General features: G+C 35.0%; 1 protein-coding gene across 5 annotated transcripts in view; it reads left to right on the plus strand.

Annotated features, from left to right (window-relative positions):
* ZNF217 (zinc finger protein 217) overlaps positions 1-17,509 on the plus strand; it is a 31,126-nt gene extending 13,617 nt beyond the window's left edge. For all 5 annotated transcript variants that reach the window (XM_007475715.3, XM_016427984.2, XM_007475716.3 and 2 more), the window contains 5 exons: positions 1,095-2,854; positions 7,088-7,213; positions 7,990-9,561; positions 14,108-14,233; positions 15,258-17,509. In XM_007475715.3, the coding sequence (XP_007475777.2) occupies positions 1,456-2,854; positions 7,088-7,213; positions 7,990-9,561; positions 14,108-14,217 (3,207 nt within the window). In that variant the 5' untranslated portion in view covers positions 1,095-1,455 and the 3' untranslated portion in view covers positions 14,218-14,233; positions 15,258-17,509. The remainder of the gene's footprint in view (positions 1-1,094; positions 2,855-7,087; positions 7,214-7,989; positions 9,562-14,107; positions 14,234-15,257) is intronic.
* The last annotated feature ends 5,943 nt before the right edge of the window (positions 17,510-23,452 follow it).

The following is a 23,452-nucleotide window of genomic DNA, read 5'->3' on the forward strand; positions in this document are numbered from 1 at the left end:
GGAGGTGTAGCTTTCTTTTGACCAGAGGAAAACCAAACAAAAATTGCTATTATGTGAATTACCATATGTCATTTCATTTAAAACATCATTTACAGAGTAACTTATTCAAAACATTTCTGTAGTTTAATCAAAGAATCTGTGATACTTCTTTAGCCAGGAAAGTTAGCTGTCACTTTCCAAAAATGGTATATCATTTGAGGTACTGTTTATCTCTAACAAATTGTTTAGTGCCTAAAACTTGTATAAGAATGGTGTTGCCCAGTGACATCTGAATCAATTGCAGGATCAAATGACCAAATAGTGTAATCTTTGGGAAAGATGGATCCACGGGTATCAGTGATCTTTGGTATTGCTCAGTCAATCTGTATTTGGCAGCATAGGGATTGGGTAGGTCCTGGGTCTGGATTTCCTCCACCCTGCTGCACCTCAGGGAAGGGGTTGGGCAGGGTGATAAGATAGTATGGAATGGGTTTCATCTCTCCGCTAAACAGGGACCTCAGAAGACTCCTGGGCAAGGCTTGATACTAGGTCTGGGTCTCATTTGTATAGTATAATAAAAGCATTTGAATTTCTATATAGCTTTACAGGACATTATTAAAGTTTAAAGTAAACATTATGGTTCATTCTTATGTTGAGCAGCTTCAAGCACTTAACTCACTTTCCTTCCTTCACTTTAAACCAATTCTACGATTTCCATTTATCATTTTCAACAGAACATGTAATCTTTGGGGAATGGTTTTCTTAAGTGTGTAACCATTTAAACTTGTTGCATCATTTAAAATTAATTTGTCATTAGATTGTAGATTTAATAACTTCTTTGTTATGAAATTTTAACTATGGGCTATATCAGAAAAGTAGTACTAAGTGTTTGAATAAAAAAGATTATTAACCCATTAACATCTTAGTTATACATGTTTGCATAACTCGATTTTTCTATTTGGTCCTACTCATGTGCTAGAGAGGAAGGCTCAAATAGAAAAATTGATTGTCAGAATAGAATATATAGGTTTCTAAAATACCTTTGAATTTTCTATCTTAAAAACAAAAATGATTTACTTTAAACTAATGTTTCTGTTTTGTTTCCCTCTTAATAGGTGTTAAAGATCCTTTATCAACTTTGCTGGGTTTGACTTCCTGCTCAACCGGATCATTCAAATTACATGGAGTCATAACTAAATCTTAATTTTTGGCTGATTTGATACAAAGCAAGTTTGGAACAGTCTTAGGGAATCTATACATTGTTTATGGAGATAACTTGACTTCACCTACATCAGTGTTTCCTATAGCTTCTAAAAATAAACATAAAATTACTTGTGGACATTTGTAACATTTGCCATAATATTGACACCTAGTTTAGGTTGTATGTCATAAAAGTGTCCTTATTGTAACCCCAGAAATTCCCTGACGGAATTTTGAAATTATTCTTCTTAAATACAACTCTAAAGTGGCAGAAACATGCCAACTCAGCCTCTCTTAGCCTATATTGATGGGCCAGATGTTATAGCCAGTACAGTTGATTCCCGTATGGAAATTAATGATGCATCAATATCAATAAAAGGGACCAACACAATTTCTTACAAAAGCCTGCAAGATAAATTTTTAATACAAGCAGAAGGATGTATGCCTTTGGACTGTATGTTTTGTGAACAGACTTTTAAACATCCAGAAGATCTTAGTAAACATGTCTTAATGCAACATCGACCTACACTTTGTGAACCAGCAGTTCTCCGTGTTGAAGCAGAATATCTTAGTCCTCTTGACAAAAGTCAAGTGAGAACAGAATCTCTGAAGGAGAATGGCAAAGAAAATGAAGAATTTAGCTGTGAAGTTTGTGGGCAAACATTTGGTGGAGCCTTTGATGTTGAGACCCACATGAAAAAACATAAGGACTCTTTCACTTACTGGTGTAGTGTATGTGGAAGAAGATTCAAAGAACCTTGGTTCCTTAAAAATCATATGAGGACACACACTGGCAAACCTGGGTCCAGAAACAAACTACAGCAAGGCTTAGATAGTCCAATAACAATAAATGAGGTTGTACAGGAGCAAGTAGCTGAAATTGTCACATCGCCTTACAAAATCTGCATGGTTTGTGGCTTCCTATTTCCAAATAAAGACAGCCTAATTGAGCACAGTAAAGTACACACCAAAGAGTCTGTTTCTACTAGTGAAACACAAACTGTTGACTCTAATGAAGGAGGAATGTCATCTCAGAGGGAAGAATTTCTTCAATTACTAAACTTGAGACCAAACCCAACTCCTGAAAAAGTTAAGAAACCTGCAAAATGGATAGCTGAATTAGATCCATTTAATACATATCAAGCATGGCAGTTGGCTACCAAAGGCAAAGTTGCTATTAGCCGTGGAGAAGTGAAAGAACCAGGACAAGAAGGAAGTACGGACAATGATGATTCATGTTCAGATAAAGAAGAACTTGGAGAGATTTGGAATGCCAATAAAAGCCATACTGAAAGTACTGGGAAGCCCAAAACAAATAAAAACAATTGTGCGGGAATTGGCCTTTCACAAGACAAAGAAAAGATTAAACACACTAGTGGTGAAGTGCCTTCAATGGATGTGGATCCCAAATTATCACATAATAAAGAGAAACCAACACATTGCTCAGAGTGTGGCAAGGTTTTCAGAACATACCATCAGCTAGTCCTTCATTCAAGAGTTCATAAAAGAGAAAGGAGAACTGATGCTGAATCTCCAACTTCCATTGAAGGAAGGCAGCACAGAACATATTCTCCAGATTTAGCCACAGCTCTAGATGAAAATGGAACAATAGATCGAGTAGAAGGTGGTTCTGAAGATGGATCAGAAGATGGACTTTCTGAAGTACTTCATTTAGGTAAGCTATACCTTTTTTAATATTTCCCTATCAAAATGATTTTCTACTGTTACTTTTTTGTGTTTTTGAGGATTAACAATGTGCTATAGCATAATGAAGAGCACAATAGAGACCTGCCATTTATTAGTCTTTCCTCACTTTCAGAGGCCTAACTTCATTTATGAAATGAACCATTTGGAATGAGTTTTGTTTTTTTAATTGTTTTTTAACCCTTACCTTCCATATTAGAATCAATACTGTGTATTGGTTCTAAAGCAGAAGAGTGGTGTAAGGACTAGGCAATGGGGGTTAAGAGACTTGCCCAGGGTCACACAGCTAGGAAGTATCTGAGGCCAGATTTGAACCCAGGACCTCCCATCTCTAGGCCTGGCTCTCAAGCTACTGAGCCACCCAGCTACCTGGAATGAATGTTTTTAATTCCTTCTAGCTCTGAAATTCTGTTTCTCTTGTTGAATTAACATGTGTAAAGGATTTCAAGTGTGGATATGATCATTGTAAAGTGGGGATGGCACTGTTAACTTTCATTCTCTAAAATTAATGATTTGTCTTTTTTTTTAAAAGAAATTATATTTTTATTTGGATCTTTAAAGTTAACAGATTTTACTCTTGTTCCTAATTCTAGCCAATTGTCCTATAAATATGTGACAGTTATGAAGAGAATTGACAGAAGTGTCAGCATACTTATCACACCTTTATTGTAAAAACAACTTAAGCACTAGAACCATCCCTTGTATGTAAAGGGAAATATGATAGATATTTTTGAACTAATAGCCATCAAAAATTGACAAATTAAGCCAGATGTTTGTCAGAATTATCTTAGCTCACACATGTATTTTAAAAAACTTCATATTACTTGGAAAACAAAAATATTAGCACAGAATCTTTTGCTAATTTTAGTACCCCCCCCCCTTTTTTTTAACCCTTACCTTCCATCTTGGAATCAATCCTGTGTATTGGTTCTAAGGCAGAAGAGTGGTAAGGACTAGGCCATGGGGGTCAAGTGACTTGTCCAGGGTCACATAGCTAGGAAGTGCCTGAGGATGGATTTGAACTCAGGACATCCAGTCTCTAGGCCTGGCTCTCAATCCACTGAGCCACTCCGTAAACCCTTTTTAAAAACAAAAACCCTTTCTTAGAATTGATATTGTTTATCAGTTCCAAAACAGAAGAGCAGTAAGGACTAGGCAATGGGTGTTAAGTGACTTGCCCAGGGTCATATAGCTTAGAAGTGTCTGAGGCCATATTTGAACCCAGGATCACCTCTCATCTCTAGGTCTGGCTCTTTATCTCCCTGAGTTACCTAGCTACCTCAGTAAATACTTTTGGTGTTTGAATAGCCACCAAATTAAGACAAACCTTACTTTAAGTAAACCAGCCCAGACATTACATAGCAATGTTTATCATCATAGGATTTATAATGGTAAAGGCCTTTAGAGATTAATCTAGTACAGCTCTCTTATTTTTATAGATCAGAAAACTGACACCCTTAGTAGTGATTTGCAGAAGTTTCTGTAAATATTTAGTAGAGCCTGGGATTTTAAGTTCAGATGTTCTCACTTCAGAAATAATGCTCTTTGCACTGTACCATGATGTCACTAATATTCTAACTTCAGAATAGTGTCTTGAGTATTATCCAGAAAGAATCAACAAATATGTAATGGTAATGTGAATTTATCAGAAAGGACATTGAGATTCCAAACTTTTTGTTTGTATTGGTAGAAAAATATTTTTGTATTCTTTCTTCACCATGAGCCCAAGTTAGTCTATAGTGCCAAAAAGAAATATATTAATCAGAAACAAAATTAAGACAACAAAAAACATGTATTTTTCTTTTCTAAATCAGTGCTTACTATAATTTGCAATTACTCTCTGGCTTATGAAGTTTATTATAATTTGTTTAGATACTGTTTTGGGTCTTGTGGTACTTATCTAGAAGAACCATAAACCATCAAAACAAAGTATATTACTGTATCTTTGTGACAAATTTCCAGAATAACATTGCTGACACCTGTGCTCCATTTTTGGTTAAAAAAAAGTTACTGATTTTGACTATCATAATTTAGAAACAGTCAGATATCACATCATATGCTATGAAGTAGCAAAAAATGCAAGTATTATTGACCCCATTTTATAGTTGGAGAAATTGAAGTTCAAAGAGAATTATGACTTAGAATTAGACTAGCTAACTATAGAAAGACTCATTTGAAAACTAATGCATTATAGTGATATTTTTAAATAATCCTAGTAACAATGTTATATTTAAAATAGCATATTCAATATTATTTACAAACATGTATGTTATTTTATATACATATGCATAACATAATAGAATATATAGTAAGTAAATCCTGATAAACAGCTTGAAATAAGAAATTGGAAGTTTACCTGGATAATTTCACGTGACACCAGTTGGATTAGTAAATTGACTCTTTCAAATTAAAGAGGTTTATTTTTTTTTAAACACTTACCTTTTGTCTTAGAATCAATACTGGGTATTGGTTCTAAGGCAAAAGAGTGGTTAGGGGTAGGCAATGGGGGTTAAGTGACTTGCCCAGGGTCACATAGCTGGGAAGTGTCTGAGGCCAGATTTGAACCCAGGATTGCTCATCTCTAGGCCTCACTCTCAATCCACTGAGCCATCCGGCTGCCTCCTAAAGAGGTTTATTCTTAAGAATTATATTTGTGTCCATATCCCTTAGTTCTCCAGGAAAAGTCTTGAAATATTAAGTGATACTCTCAATTATGTCTCAACTGTAATAACCAACCTGTGATTCATGTAGTCTTTTCTAAAACCCCAAAGCATCTTATATCTAAATATGATACTTTATAAGGTCATAAATTTTGAGCTGGAAGGTACCAATTCCTTCATTCAATAAATTAGGAAATTGAGACCCTAAAATTTAGAGATGATTGGTTCAGGATGACATAGATAGCAAGGAAATCAAACTAGAAGAAAATTAAATTGAAGTTGTCTGACTCTTAATCTAGATTTCCTTCATTTACACTTATGTATCAGAAGAGCTTTTGAGTAGTATTTTGGCCTAATTCCCTCACTGTTGCTTGATATAACTTTAAACAATAAGACATTTTGGATATTAAACAAGAATCTTTTATTCAGGTGTATTCAGAGACAAAACATCAAAGAAAAAATTTTCTTCAGGCAAAAGTTCTTCTGATTGAATTTTGTTACAGTGATTTAATTTCAAGGAATCATATTATCATTGGTAGTAGAATACTGTTTTCAGTTGTGATAAGAGAATTGCTTAGAACCTAGGAATTGTTATAGGGAGAAAAAAAGTTTGCATTTAATTGGAGTTGGTCCTGGTTCTTTTTTTGATAACATTTTTTTTTGGTATAGAGTGCCCCCAAATATATATGGTAAATAGTGTTGTATTTAAGAAACATTGTTTTAAAGGAGAAAAATAAGATTGAACATTTTTCTGCTATTTCAATCTTGTTGTTTACTATGTGGTTAAATAACTTTTCATTATGGTTAAATTAAAAGAAATTAAAACTATTTGGTTCAATTTGGAAACAAATATTTGGTTTAGTGAAGAATATTTTGTGTAGATCAGTGCTTATTAGAGGAGAGTGTTTTCAAAAGTTTATTTAAATTTTCCCCATACTCTGCTTTATACATTATTTAGGGTTTTTTTCCTTGCTAAAGATTAAGCTACATTTACTACCCTCTAGTGGTAACTTATTGTTTAGTCTTTAATAAGAAATGAATTTCTTTTGTGGTTGGAAGAAGGATTGGTAAATTATTGGCATAATTTTTAAATTAGTCATTCTGAGGAAGTTGTTCTCTTTTCCAGCCACAAAATCTCTTCCACAATCTGTTTGTCAGATGTCACTTATATTTCAGTTACTGATATTTAGAGAAAGGAAGCCTAGCATATACTTTTATAAGCACCAGGAACCATGTCTTTTCTGTTGCATACTATGTATGTGTGTGTGTGTGTATATATATATATATACACACATGCACACATATACACTATACTTAGAATAAGTGCATGCATACATATACACCCACTATATTTTCCTGCAATAAAATGACAAATAATGTTTGGGAAGTTCTATGATTAAAAAAAAATTACATTGTCACATGTAAAAATTGTTTTTAATGAAAATTATCAGTAATAGCTAGAACAGTTTGTGTATAACTTATCAACATACTTTTATTCATATACTTCAACTTTTTCCTTACTAATACAAATATTTTTATTTAAGATAAAAATGAAGATGGCTTGGAAAGAGGAAAAATTAAACATCTTGCATCATCCAGAGAGTGTAGCTATTGCGGAAAGTATTTCCGTTCAAATTATTACCTCAATATTCATCTCAGAACTCATACAGGTAACATCTATAATTTTCTATCATATATGCCCAGTCAGTTGTTATTTTGGTAAAAATAGCTTGTTTTGATGTAGTTTTCTTGCCAATTTTGCCATAAATTTTATTTGACTCTTCTAAACTCTTAAGAATAAATATTGATTTAATTTTACATTGAATTGGGTAGGCCAGTAGTCCTTTATTTTTACCATGATTGCATTTTGAAATATGTCCCATTATGTATTTCAAAATTCTTTAAAAATTTGAATCTATATTTCAACTCATCCTCATTAATGTTCCCTAAAATCTTTAGTCTCAAACTTTTTAATGTTTCCTTTTATGGCTCTTAGATTAATATAAAATGAAAGCAGAATCTTCCTTTCTATTTGCAAAATGTCACTTTGCCCTAGATTAAACTAGTATTCAGTTTCAGTTGCTTAACTATAAAATGTTTCATTTTTAATATACTATATAATAATTTCGATTGAAGGGAAAGGGACACTGTACACATACTTCTTTGGTTGTTCCTTTCTTGGCGTTGTTTCTTTTAAAAGTTTTTGTGCAAGATCTCAACTATTCTGTGTAGTTGACCTAACAACAGTAAAATAGAAAAACTTGCTCTCCTGGGACATATCTAATCAGACTTAAAATTCTTATTGAATAGATAAAAAGATAACAAATGCCTGTTTTTGAACCAATCACTGTTTAAAATGTATGATTTCTTTCAAAAGTATTTACGTTTTAAAAAAAATGCTTTTCAAATATTTGTATTAAATTGAAATTTTAAATTATTGTTTCAGGTGAAAAACCATACAAATGTGAATTTTGTGAATATGCTGCAGCTCAGAAAACATCTCTGAGATATCATTTAGAGAGACATCACAAGGACAAGCAAATTGATATTACCACTGAAGCAAAAAATGATGGCAAAAGCTCACTACTGAGTCGGGAAACTGAAGATATGCTATTAACAACTGATGGTGCTCAAACCAAAAATTTGAAAAGGCTTTTTGATGGTGCCAAAGATACTAAAGGCTGTACACCTGCAAAACAACATAAAGAAATGCCTTCTGCCTTTCATAATGTTTTGGGAAGTGTACACTCAACCATAAACAAGGATACTCAGGATTCCAGTAAAAACATAGTTGATGACAGTACTGATAAAATGAACAAAAGTGTAGTCACTCCATACTTGGACAAATTAAAAAAGAAATCACTAATTGAATCTCAGGCAAATAACTCTGTTTGTAAAACAGAGAAGGATTCTCTTCTTTCTGGCAGAGGAGACACTATCTATGGAAGTGAAGTCAATAACATAGATGAAATAAAGGAGAGTACTCCTAATTGCAAACACAAACCAAACATGGACTTTGAGGAAAAGCCCTTGAATTTATCTGTTGGATCTGCCCAAGAATGTGCAGCTGTTTCAATCAGCAGAGGTTTATTAGCAACAAGCACCTGCCCATTTTGTACGTATAGGACATTTTACCCAGAAGTTCTAATGATGCATCAGAGATTAATGCACAAATATAATCCTGATATTCATAAAAATGGTAGAAATAAATCTTCAGTCAAAAGTAGGCGTACTGGATGCCCACCAGCATTACTTGGAAAAGATGTGCCTCCCTTATCTACCAGTTCACATAAATCTAAGATTTCTCTAGCAACTCAGTCAAAGTCACTGCAGCCTGAGAAAGTTAAGCTGTGCCCACCCTTGCCAAGCAAAGTTCCACTTTCTTCAGGAATAGACTCTAGCACTTTAGCCCCAAGTAACCTGAAGTCTCATAGACCACAACAGAATATTGGAGCTCAAGCAGGTGTGATTAGACAGCAGTCAGAGATGCATTCTAAAACCAGTGCTTCTTCAGTTCCTGACAGAATAAAAAGACCAGAGACAAAATTAAAGTCTCTGAGTATATCTCCTCAACCTGGCATAGTAGGCAGTAACGTCAATGGTTCCTTTGACTATCCTCTTAAAAGTGACTCTCCGTGGTCTAGTAATCAAGGAAGAGAATATTTCTGCAATCGAAATGTAGGTAATGTCAATGTGGAATTTGGTGAACCATCTTCCAAAAGAATTAAATCTAATGTAGTTACACTTGAACTCGACTCTGCAACAGTAGCCAATTACAGAAGAGAATATGATATCAACAGATACCGTGTTGCAAGCAGAATTGCAAATCTATTACCTCAGGATTGTCCATGTCCACCTGCATCAGTGTTGCCAACCAAGCAAGGGGTCCTGAATTCAAATGAAGTTGATTCGCCAAATGTACTGACTGTCCTCAAATCCTATGAGCCATATGGTCCTGGACCACTTTATAGTTCTTGTGGATCTAGTGGTAGTCAAGCATCCAGCTCTGCAATAGAAGGTATCATTGGTGAATTTTCTCATTCCCTGTCCAATTAGTTTTTCTACTAAAAGTATTATATTTTTAGAGGTTTATTAAAGATTATTAGAAATCAAGGATAAAGAAATACAAAATAAGAAAAGCACGCGTCTAGAGCACTAGCCCATTCACAGTTCATTTACTACATCTAGAGAGCTATGTGTGCTTAGAAGCAGAAGCAGAAAGAGAGCAGTAGGGAGTGCAGTCAGTTTAAATACCCATTTTGTTCTCGGCCCAGGTGGGGATTTTTGTGAGATTATAGGGAATGCTGGGAACTGCCAAGGACTTCTGGGGATTGAAGCCTGGGTTTCAAATCTCCATTTTTACAAAGGGCAACACCATCTTCTCAGGGACCCTGACTACCTTGTGGCGGGGGGGGGACCCTACGTCAAACAGAAGATTTTATATTTGATTTTGGAGGTGAGGGGAAGCCGTTGGAATTCATGAGAGGAGGTGATGTAGGCCCACATTTGAGGAATGCCAGTTGACAGTGGAGTAGAGGGCTGTCTAATGATAAGAGACGGGCAGGCAGAGCAACCAGTAAGGTAATGGAAGGTAGTTCAGGCCTTTACCAGGCTGCTGGGGAGTTTGCTGTAGACCTTCATTACAAAGGTGTGATCTAGAAGCCTTGGCAGATTGGTTATGGGATGGAGGGAGCCCTAACTCTAGGCTGTGAGCCTAACTAGGAAGATGAATGTAATGCAGTAGTTTGGAAGAGGTGGGGAGGGCTTTGTGGGACTCAGAATGAATTCAATTTTGATAATAAAATGGTGGAAAGGGACTTCCTAGGTCATCTAGTCATACTCCCCTATTTTACAGATGAGAAAACTGAGGCATAAAAAGATGATGTGACTGTGCCCAAGTTTATCCATTTAGTGATAGAATTAGGATTTGATCTCAAGTTCTGATTTCATGACCAGCACTATTTCACTGAACTAAATGCTATTGTCTCACAGTTCCCCCACCCCACCCCAGTTATTTAAACTTGTTGGCAAGACCCATCAATTTCATCTTTGTAACATTTCCCAAATATGCCTAAGCTAGACTCATGACGTTTAACAAATACTGCTTCAAAGAGTAGGTGTTTATATGTTTCTTTGTTTACACTCCCTGCTAAAGCGACATTTCTTATGTGATAAAACTACATTCTGAACAGTATAGTGCATGCAATTATTAATGATAATTATTTAGTGCTGAAACAAATACAAAGTAACTTCCCATTATTTATTGTATTCTTGTAGATTATATTGACATTTCCTTAATGGTAGGATTGGGTTTTCTTTAATTTAAATGAAATTATTTTTTAGTCAATATTGATTGCCTTATTGCACAGCCTTGAAGAGACCCTTAGACATACTCTTGTAGTATGTTAAATGTAAGATTAGGATATCTTGGGATCATTTTCCACTTGATAAACTTGATTAAATCACAGTGGTTTCTATTATTACTCATAACTTCTAGTGTGTACTACCTTGAAGAGGCAAATTCACTTTAAAATCATTTACTTTTTTTTTTTTGTTAATTTCAAGTTAAAAGAATGCTTTATCTATTCTAACCTAATACTGATTGATCTGGAGGGAGATAGCAAATTTGGATAAGAACAATAGCTTCAACACATTCCAGTGACTTTCTTTTCAAAAGTTTTGAAGAAATGTTTTGTTATCTTTAAATTTAAAGCTTTCACTTAGTTTTTACTTATTGTTTAAAGCAGATATGAAAGAATTAGGCTCTAATCATCCCAAAGCAGAACTCATTCTCTTCATGCACACACCTCCTCCCCACCTTTCCCTCGTTTTACCTTCCTCATTGTAGAGGGTAAAACCATCTTCCCATTTCTCTGACACTCAACAGTGGAGTCATCCTGGATTCTTCACTATATCACACAGCCTTCCCCACCCCACCCCCAACCCCCTAATTATCCAACCTGTTGGCAAAGCCTGGTGATTTCACCTTTGCAACAGCTCCCAAGTCTGTTCTAACCCTATCTTTCTTTCCTCTGACACCACTGGCACGCAGGTCTTCATCACCTTGTGACTTGATTTTTGAAGTAGCTAAGGGAGGGGGAGAGGGGGAGGCTTCTGCCTGCTTCAAGTCTTATTCCAATCTATTTTCCATTCAACCACCAATGTGATTTTCTTAAAACTCAGATCTAACCATCTTACTCTGCTACTAAATAAACTCCAATTCCACCCTATTGCCTCCAGCATCAAATACAAGATACCTTGTTTATCATTAAATCCCTTTGTAACCTCATCCTCCTATTTCTGACCTTTCTAGTCATCTTACATTTTACTTTAGGACATAGACTTTTTGGATCCAGTGACATTGGTCTCTTGGCTGTTCCTTCTCTTGTCTCCAGGGAGTCCCTTTGGTTATCTCCCATGCCTATAGCACACTCCCTCCTCTGCTGTGACTACTGAACTCCTTGACTTCCTTTAAGTCCCATCTAAAATCTCAACTTCTACAGGAAGCCTTTCCCAGCCCTTAAATCAGTGCCTTCCCTCTGCTAATTACTTCATATCTTTCATATATTTGTTTGCATGTTGTCTCCCCCCTTAGATTATAAACTGCTTGAGGGCGGGGACTGAGTTTTTCCTCTTTTTGTATCTTCAATGGCACTGTGCCAGGCACATAGTGGATGTTTAATAAATGTTGACTTGGTAGTTGAAAAAAATTGTCAACTATTGCAATGTTTCTTTAATTAGATTAGGCCTTTTTTCCTCTTCTGGATTAAAGTATTGGTTGGTTTGCTTGGAGGAGTAGTACAGTTTGAACATTATCAAATTTAGGGTTCATGTTTCTCACATATAAAATTTTCTCTTATTTTAATACATAGATCTATTCCTAGTTTGTACTCACCTTGTGGACTATTCATGCCTTTTCTTATGAGTAACATTTTTTTTAAACTCTTCTGCTTATCACTCATCTCCAAAATTAAGAAGAGCGGGATGAAGAGAGGAAACCAGTTGGTTTTGCATTAGCAGATTTGATTTGGAGGATATTGAAACCATTGACAATAAGAAGTTTGAAATGACCGATACTTAAATCTCTTTTCTTTGTTCTCTTTGCTAGAAGAGAACTAACAGGATTCTAATTATTATTAGCAACAGCTAGATGTCTTAGTGATAGTGTTGGGCTTGGAATCAGGAAGATCTGAATTCAAGTTCAGCCTTACGTACTTATTAGCCATGTAACCCTGAGCAAGTCAGTTTTCCTTGGAGAAGGAAATGGCAAATCACGACAATATTTGCCAAGAAAACCCATGGATATTATGGTCTATAACAGTGGTTCTCAACCTTTCTAATGCCGTGACCCCGCAATACAGTTTCTCATGTTGCAATGACCCCAAACCAAAAAATTATTTTGGTGGCTACTTCAAAACTGTAATTTTGCTACAGTTATGATTTGGAATGTAAATACCTGATGTGCATTATGTATTCTCATTGCTACAAATTGAGAGGTTGAGAACCGCTGGTCTATAGGATCATAAAGAGTTGGACATGACCGAGCAACAACTCCGAATTATTGTTCTATTATTCTACACATTAGATCAGAGGGATTTTGTCATGTACCTAATATTTCATCATTCTTTCTATTCTTCTTCTTTCACTATCAGGAATGTTGAAATTAGATACCATTCCATATTTTAAAAAACATTCTGAAGCTCCTTTTATTATTTTTTGAAGTTATTTTTCTGGATTTTATATTATCATTGTAATGTCTATACTTCAGTAATGTGTAAGCCTTGATTTCACATTTTTTTTCTTATTGTGTATGTTGCATATTTGTTCTAAAAAATGTTCAAATTTAAATATAATTTTTGGATTAAAAAAAAAATTCTTGGTGATATTAACTTAGACCAAGAGGAGTTTTATTAACTTTTTTAAAAGCAATTTTTAAACCTAAGGAAAAATGAAATTTCTAAAAGGGCTCATTTGTGTTAGATGTTCCTAAAAGACTTGTGTGTTGGGTGTACTTTCAGTTAAAAAAAATGAATTATATCCAGTATTAAACATGAAGATGCAGATTCCCTATAACTCATATTTGCTTTGAAATTTACAAAGTGCTTTATCTTTTGAGAGCTATAGTTCAGATTGGGTGCCCTTTTACAAATGACCAAACTCAACAAGCCTCCCGAGCCCTTGAGTATTGGAGCCTGTAATTCAGATGTCCTATTTCTTAACATTCTTTAACCTTTGGGGGCAGCTGGGTAGCTCAGTGGATTGAGAGCCAGGCCAAGAGATGGGAGGTCCTAGGTTCAAATCTGGCCTCAAATACTTCCCTAGCTGTGTGACCCTGGGCAAGTCACTTCAACCCCATTGCCTAGCCCTTACTGATCTTCTGCCTTGGAACCAATATTTTAAAAAAATTCTTCAACTGTACCATGATTTTGAGTATATGGAAATACATAGGAATTGATCAGCATTGTTTTGGAATAGGTGCAAAATCTGATAATTTAGGCATAATTGAACAAAGCTACTTAATTTTAATTCTAAGTGCATTTTCAAACTTTTTTCTTCTCAATTAGGAAAAAGGCCCATGTCTTATCAACAGTTATCTAATAGCATGCTGCAAAAAAGAAACTATGAGAATCTTATTACTAATACACATTATCGACCGAATGATAAGAAAACTTGATTTTTTGAGAAAAAAGGTAAACATATTTTAATTAAATGTACTTTGATATCTCTGTAAAATTAAACATGAAACCTATTTGTAATTATTTTATGTTAAGTCTAGTTTGTATAGTTAAATAATGTTAATTTTTTAATTAATTGGATTCTAAGTAACAAACTTAAGAATTTAGATCAGATCTATCAAGGTCGCTGCATGTTCTAAACAAATTAACTACTAAGAACTTTCTTTCAATTTTAGCAATTCTATTTCTTTAAATTAAACCAAGTTAGGAAATTCATTGAGTGTAGGATGTGGATTTTTAAAAATATTAATGTAAAAGTGAGTTAATTTCTTGTTAGATTGTATGTGTAATAGTAATTAGATTATGTGTGTCATCTGTAAAGTAGACCAAGAGCAACTTCAAGTGGTGTTATATACCTTCTTTGGCTTCTTAAGAACACATTTAACAATGAAGATGAGTGACTGAAGAGGGCTGTGTAGAGAACCACATTATAATATGACTTGTTAACAGATGTAGCTAAAGCAGTTCAGATTACATCTCAGGAAACATATTCTATTGTCATTCCGATGTGATTAGCCTATGAGGCAAGTGATTAGCTTTGTTCTTCTATGTCAGTTAGACTAGTGTTCTGTACCCAGCTGCTCTTTGACTCTTTTCAACTCTAGGAAGAGTTATAGAAATATTAGGTTTTAGGAGTATTCAGCTTCTACTCTTTTGAAGAAAGATTATACCAAGTTCTAGTTTTTCTTTTCATATTCTTTCAGTTAAATATTTAACATTAATTCATCCTATAAATTTTGCTTCTTCTTGCCTTTACCTTCAAAGTACACTGTAGGAGGTAACAATACTTCTTCATATATAGTTCTACTCCCACTTTACATATATCTCCATTTGAATTCCATAATTCATTTGTAAGAACCTGGGCTTAGATTGCCATTAAAAAAAATTGGACAACGTTCTTTACTCTCGTAAAGTTTTAGATTTTCTTTGCTATTGTTGTATAATCTCATTTTAATTAATTTTCTTTTTCTACCTCCAGGTCTGATAAGGACACAAGTACATATTCTCTGTGGAGTTAACCTTCAGCTCATCCTTTGAGAAAATGAATGGTGAAAGCTACTGAAATAAGCTGTGATTGTACTGTACATATAAAGAACACTACAGTTTTATAATGTTGGTTCTGTTTAAAATTTGTACCAAATAGCAATAAAAATTGTAGTTGGAAAAGTTGGGTTGTAAAAGTGGAGAAGATATATCTCTATTTTGACCTTGAATAATATTTTTTTTAGAATTGACCAAATATTAAGTAGTTTTTTGAATACTTGAGCGCTGCTGAAAAGTAACTGGGGGAGGGGGGAGTATATAATGCTTGCACCTCAGGTAAAATTTTGTAAATATCTGTTGGAAAACTACTTGTTTAAATACTGTGGTTTTTCACCCCCTGCTCTTTCCAAGGTAGCTCTACATTTTGAGCAGTTTCTGATCTTGTGCTTTTTCAGTTAGAATAGGTTTTATTTTTTAAAAAATTCCCAATGATCTGTATAATATCAAATCCTAGGCAATCTAACATTGTTGTCTTTATGCAAATTGATGTGACTACACCTAACTGAAGTATTGACCCTCTTGACAGTTTGTGTTGCATTTTATAAGAAGATCACTTCTGAATTTTTAGGTCCCTTTTATTGCAAATTATTTCAGCATGTTATCTGAGGGAGATACATTACTTGTTACCAGCTGTTTCATGATTTGTAAATTGTCCTGGAACCACCAGACTACTTTATTTGGTGACTTTTTTTTTTTAATTGATGGGGTGTGGTGGTTATGTGAGATTTTAAAATGTCTACTAAGAACCCTTTTCTCCGAGCAGACAAATCTATGGTAATAGTGAACAAAGTAGTATGTGGAATTTATTTAAATTCGTTTTCTATCAAACAAATCATTTTTTAAAAAATTGACGTCATATATTTGCTCAAACTAGTAAAGTTTGAGTGCAAAATTATAAATATCTTACAATATGGGGAAGCAATTTTAAAATAAATAAAAGATTTTTGGTGTATCTTATGTTTGTATTTAGAGATCTCTTGGTGTTTCTGGCATCTTAGTTAACTGAAGACAGGTTGAAGTTAATTGTAGACACATTGATTCTGAGTAAGAAATTGCCCACTGTGCAGAGGTGGAGGAGAAGGAATTGTCAGTAGTTTCCCTTTCTCCATCACAACCCTACCCTGATCCTTTTTTTGTGTTGTTTGTTTTGAAACGACAAGGTTCTCTGTGCTCATTCAACTTCAGTTTTTAAAAGAGGACAACCACCAGGCAGCAGAAGTGGTTTATTGGATATTTTAACTTTTGCTCATAGTTACCTCTACTTGTAGCCCATAGCTGAAGATTTATTACTTCAGCTGAAGATTTATTACATGGTTTTGGCTTCCATGTTGTATTTTAGTAAGAAACTGTTTCAAATTTTTTGCACTGTTTGTTTTTCTGACCCTGCCCTTCTCTTCCACATAGAAAGTGTAAATGTCCTATAGTAGCAAAACCTAGAAATACTCTGTTTTCATTATGCAACATAAGACATCCTTGATGTATGTCTTAACTCCTGTGTTAAAGGGGACCTAATTGAGATCTGTCAACTGGCATTGTAATGAAGTGCTGTGTATCAGGAAATTGTACACTATTTACCTTTTTTCCTGTTCATAAGCTGAGCCATATGTACATATAATCTAGATTTTGTTTTCATAGTTTTGCACTTTTTTATAGCCTATTTTTCAAAATGAACACATTTGGAAGGTGGTTGGCCTAATATTTGCCTGATTTGAGTCTTAAAGAATGCATGCCATAAAAATATTCAAATTTTAAGGGGTTGTGTGACAGAGGGCTGAAATTTAAACGTGTAAAAAGAAATTTACCAAATCTATTTGAAAACAATCAACTCATGTTATACAGCAATTTTCAGGGGTTTTCAGATTTTCCTTTTTACCACATTTTAAAAATGCGTAACAAATGTCAATAATTCCACAGCCCTGTACTTCAAAGTACTTTTTTGCCCATCAGTATTAACTATTGGGATACTACTGGTTTTGTATTTTTTTCCTTTAAGATAACAGTGCATTTATATAGAGGTACAATTTGTTGGATTTTTGTTTATATTTATTTCATTCCAGTTTGATTTATTTTAATTGTTAAAACTTAAGTTTGTCAAGCAGTAGACATTACTCTAATTTATGATATATTTCAGTTTAGTCAAGGTATGTTATTATATGTGGATGTAAATATAGATTTGGTGTTTTGCAATTTTGGCTTCTGGTCTTTATTCAGCATTATATTGACTTCTTTTTTTCCCCTGAACTTACACCTTAAAATGGCAGATCAGAACTAAGCTAAAGGTGCCTTTTTGTTTGAATTTGTCCATGATGGGAGAGAACAAACACTTTCTTTAAATGCAAACTGAGTAATTTGAAAGATCTATTTTGCCAAAGTAATAGATGACACAGAGATAGGAGAGACAGCTAACAACTGAATGAAGGTCAGGATTTAGAAAGCTCTTGACAGCCTGGAATGATTGACTGGAATTTAAATAAGGTGGGATTTATATAAGCATAAATGTAAAAGTACACACACACACACACACACACACACACACACACACACACACACACACAAAACAAGCAAATGCCTAAGCTGGATGAAGCAGGTATAACTAATGTAAAAGTTTTTAAAGAATCTGGTGATTTTAGTAGACTACAAGCTCTGTATAAACATTTTAAAACCCTTACCATCTGTCATATAATCAATACTGTATATTGTTTCCAAGGCAGAAGAGCAGTAAGGGCTAGTCAATGAGGGTTCAGTGACTTGCCCAGGGGTCACACAGTTGGGAAGTGTCTGAGGCCAAGTTTGAACCCAGGACCTGGGTCTCTGGGCCTGACTCTCAATACATTGAATCACCTTGTTGTCCCCAAGCACTATATAAATTAATGTGTCATGCCATGCAAAAGAGCTAATGTGACACTAGACTACATTGTGAGATAGGGATGTCATAAAACACATTCACTGCACTTGGAGAAAACAGAGACAGATTTAAATCGTGTTTCTGAGAGTTGCGCAACCATATTCAAGTCACCGCACTGAGCATGTTTCTTCTATAAAACTAATATACTTCTATTGTCTGCCTCAAAGGATGTTAAAAGGAACAAATAAAATATTGGAAAACAGTGTTTGAACCTTAAAAGGGCCACATAAAGGCGAACTATTAAGATGATTGTGTTCAGAAAAAAGCTGGTGTCCTTGACTCTTCTCTGGTGTGACCAGATTTAGAATACTACGTTCATTTGTGGGCTTCTCATTTTAGGAAGGGCACTACTAACCTGGAGGGTAGCCCAAATGGTGAAGTACCTTAAGAACAATCCACTTGATTAATTGAAGGAACTGAAGATGTTTTTTGGAGAAAAGATGGAGCTGTTATGTAAAAGATGGATTAGACTTGTTCTGCTTAACATAAGATTATAAATTTAGAGCTGGAATGAATGTGAAAGGTCATTTGGGCCAGGCCTCTTACCTGAGAGACAGAGTGACTTTCCTCAGGATGTTACGGATCTACCGTGTGCCAGGCATTGTCCTCAGTGCTGGGATTCAGAAGATAGTACAGAACTTAAGTGGCAGAGCTGGGATTTTGAGCCTAGGCTGCTCTCTGATTTATAATCCGGGTGCTTTTCCCATACACCCTTTTTTCTGGAAGTTCAGACCAAGGTCAAAGCGGGGATGGAGCAGAGGCAGATTTCTAGTGAATATTGGGGAAGAAAACAACTAAAGCTGTCCATACTGAATTTCCTTTCAGTGGAGATTTTCAAAGTAAGGCTGAATAAACTTGAATAGTAATGCAGGCTTGTGGATCTCTTTGGAAATTGCTTTTCAGTCTATGGAGTCAAACAGAAATGTGAACTATTGTGATGATATAAGCATAGAATGTTTCAGAAACATTAATCGGGTGTTGAATTAAAGAGGGTGAAAGTCAGTCTAATGAATAACAGTTTCAGTTACATCAGACTTCTGTTTCTCTTTTGATAAAACAGTACCTATAGTCTGGATGGGGAGGATTGGGTTGGGTGGAAGAAAAGAAGCAAGGTTGATACTTGGGTGTGGGTGAAAGTTTGAAATTCTTCCTAGAACAGGTGGCATTTGATGTGTACTTCAGAGGATGAGCAAGAATCCAATAGGTAAAAAGGATATTCAAGAAATGGGGACCTTCCAGTGCAGCCCTTGCCTAATCCAGTCCTGTCAAGTCATCTGAGAGAGCAGCCTTCCCATTTAGCATTCAGGCCACGAGAAAGAGGCACCAGCAGCCTCCAGCCAAGCTGAGAGAAAGGCTCTGGGCAAAATCTGGCCTCAGCAATCCTTGAATCCTGTTGGGGAAGCCCAGCACCAAGGGCGATGACCTCAGGTGGAGGAAGCCTTCATTAGGGAAAGTCTGGTGACAAGGGCTGGAGCTCCCCTAAAGGAAGGGCTTATTAGTCTGGTTTACTATCCTCAGGGCTTGGAAAGGCCACTATTCAGTTTTAGGATTTGACCCAAACTGAGGCTCTAATTCTGAACAAGTCAAGGAAAACAGACCACCAGGAGGAAATAACCTTGGCTTGAGAGATACCCTAAAGGCGACAAACCCTAAAGAAGAGAATGACCCTACAAGTCTAGGTGAAGCCTCAGAGAAAAATGTGCCTGAGCCACAGGGGCTACAGGAGTACCTAGAGGAAGTGAAGCAAATAAAGAATGGAAAATCTGGAAGGAAGAAATGATAAGGAAAATTTGCACCTAACTCGAGATGTAGATTGAGTCAAATTTTTATAGATGTGACCAATGAGGGAATTTGTGTATATCTATGTGTGACATGAGTTTTATTTTTCTGTGTGTGTGTGTGTGTGTGTGTGTGTGTGTCAGTGAGTGGGGGGGGTGTCATTGGAGGGAGAGAGAACAAAATTTTAATTAAAAAAAAAAAGACACTTTAGAACAGATGATGGAAAATTTCATACAGGAACCAGATGCTCTGAAATTTAGAATGGCCTAGGCAAAATAATACCTCAACAATACAAGAAATGTCAAAGCAAACAAAAAAAGGAAATAATATGTAAGAAACAAATGACTTGGAAAACTGAGCAAGATACTTTCTTAAGAATTATCAGATTCTGGGGGCAGCTGGGTGGCTCTGGATTGAGAATCAGGCCTAGAGACGGGAGGTCCTGGGTTCAAATCTGGCCTCAGACACTTCCCAGCTGTGTGACCCTGGGCAAGTCACTTAACCTCCATTGTCTAGTCCTTACTGCTCTTTTGTCTTGGAGCCAATACACAGTATTGACTCCAAGATGGAAGGTAAAGGTAAAAAAAAAAAGAATTATCAGATTCAAACAAATTATCAGCTATTGGGCTTGTGAGAAAAATAGGTACATTGACATACTATTGTTTTTTAAAATATTGATACTAAATACCAGTGTCAAGGCAGAAGAGTGGTAAGGGCTAGGCCAAGGGTTAAGTGATGATCAGGGTTACACAGTGAAGAAATATCTGAGGCTAAATTTGCACTCAGGATCTCCCATCTCCAGGCCTGGCTCACTATTCACTGAGCCACCTAGCTGTCCCACATTGATTCACAGTTGATGGATCTGTGAATAGATAGAATAGTTCTGAAAAGCAGTTTAAAATTACACACAAAAAGTTACTAAACAGTACATGCCCTCTGAACTCAGCTCTATTACTTGTAGGCCTAATATGAAAAGAGATCAAAGATAGAGGAAAGGGTCTACAGACAACATTTCTAGCAATTCTTTTTTGTGGTGGTAAAAAACTGAAAACTGGATGTTCAACATTTGAAGAATGTATGAATAAGTTATAACATGTATGTAATGAGTATTATGCTGTAAGAAATGAGGAAATAGCTGATTCCAAAAGACATGGAAAAAACTTGTGAATTGATGCAATGTGAAGTGAGCAGAACCAGAAGAAAAATTTCCAATTCATTTCAATATGATAAATGAACAATTTTAATGAATTTTATGAACTCAAAAAATGAAACAAGTGGAATCAGAACAATTTATATGACAGCTCTATAATGACAAATAACTTTGAAAGCTGTAAGAACTCTGATCGATGTAGTGATTGGCCATGATGTCAGAGGACATATTCATTACAGAATGGTGATGGGTTCAGGGTAGGAATGAGACCATGTTAAATGAAGTAAGTGAATTATATGAAGCTGAATGTAGTATCCCCCCAAACTATGGGGTGGAAAATGAATCTTTAATGGAATAGAAGATTTCAAGGCATTCCTTAGGAAAACACCATAACTGATTAGGTATTTGAATATAAAAATGCAAACCCCAAAAGAAATAGAGAAAGCTACTTATCTGCGTAATTGAGAGAATATGTGAAAATGAATTGTTTATAAGTTAATATGCAATTAATATTACATAAATATGTAAGACTTGTAGAGGAAAGTTAAAATGACAGGGTCTGTGGGTAGTTTTGTTTTAATAGTCTTGGAAAACAAAACAGGAGGGGACAGCAATTTACTGGGAAGGAAATTATTATTACATAATAGAGGTGAATAAGATCACACATAAACATACATGTATATATTTGCTGTGGTGGGAAGGGTGAGGGGAATAGATATCTCATGTACTTTGATTTCATCTGGCATGGATAAAGGAAAATTGAATATAATTACAAAGATCTTGACATAGAAATACATGTCAAAATGGAAATAAGAGGGAACAGACAAAGGAGGATTAGAAAGGACCTTAATAAAGAGGGCAGGTTAGGTCAGTCAATTTGTATGTATAATGGTTTGCTCTATGTTGAGTTTTTCCAAGCACTAAAAAATCCAGGGAAAGGCAAAAAACTTCCTGCTTTCAAGGGTCTCACAGTCTCATGGCTAGATAAGGGAATAGTCATAAGTACAATAATGTTGAATGATAAAGGGAACCATGTAAATAAACTTAAAATGAAAGGAAGAAAGTAAAAACCTGGGATTAGGGTTGAGATAAAAAGAATAATATAGGGAGCAGGCCATTTTTATTTATAAGATCATAAACAAATGCCCAGCAACTTCTATCTCTTCTCCCACTGCATGAAAAGGGAGTCAAGAAGAGAAAGAAAAAGAAAAAAAAAAGGATAGGTTGAAAAGTAATACACAACAGTCAAAACTCTTCAAGGGAATTCATGAATTTACCTGCAAAATGGAAGAGGAGAGAGTGGATTAGAAAACAATTCAGCAATATATGGTTGCAAAAGACATACTTGAAATAGATTGTGAGAGCTCATTTAACAGTTAAAATAAGAGGGCTGGAGCAAAATATACTTCAGATGAATTTCAAAAAGCAGTTAACAATCATGATCTTAGATAAGATTATACAAATTATAGAAAAGATAAAAAGATGAGCAGGGAAATTAAATTATGCTAAAAGGTACCACTAATAAATGAGTATCAATACTAAATACATAAGTACATAACAGCATACTTAAATACTTAATGGAGAAATGCTAAATACCTTCTAAATACTTAAAGGAGAAATAACTAGTAAGACTCTAATATTAGAGAACATCAATGCATCCTTTACAGACCCAGACAAATATAATAAAAAGGTTAATATGAAAGAAGTTTAGAACCTAAATAAATCTTTAGAAAAATAGATATGTGACTATTACTGAAGATAGAGAATTTACAAATTTGTATTTTTAACAAAAATTGACCATGCTATTGGAGCATAAAGACCACTAAAAATGTTGAGTCACTTTAGTTCCTTTTGGAGTTTTCTTGGCAGAGATACTAGAGTGGTTATTCTCTGGCTCATTTTATAGATGAGGAACTGAGGCAAACAGATTTAAATAATTTGCCCATGGTCACACAACTGGCAAATGTCTGAGGCTAGATTTGAACTCAGGAAGATGAATCTTTTTGATAAAATTCTAGTGCTTTATCCACTGCACTACCTAGCTTCCTGTACTGAAAATGAAGAAAAGAAGAAATCCTAAACATAATTTTTTGGGCCATAATGCAATAAAAATTATATCCAATGAAAGGACCACCTTAATTTAAATTATAGAAACAGCAAAACATTTAAAAGAAAATGGAGGTAATGAAACAACATTCCAAAACTTAGTGGGATGAATCTAATGCAGTTCTGAGGAGGAAAAATGTATATTTAGAAATGTTTTCATCAGCAAAAATGAGAAAAAGCAAATCAGTAA

The sequence above is a fragment of the Monodelphis domestica genome, chromosome 1, assembly GCF_027887165.1.
Source record: "Monodelphis domestica isolate mMonDom1 chromosome 1, mMonDom1.pri, whole genome shotgun sequence".
NCBI lineage: Eukaryota > Metazoa > Chordata > Mammalia > Didelphimorphia > Didelphidae > Monodelphis > Monodelphis domestica.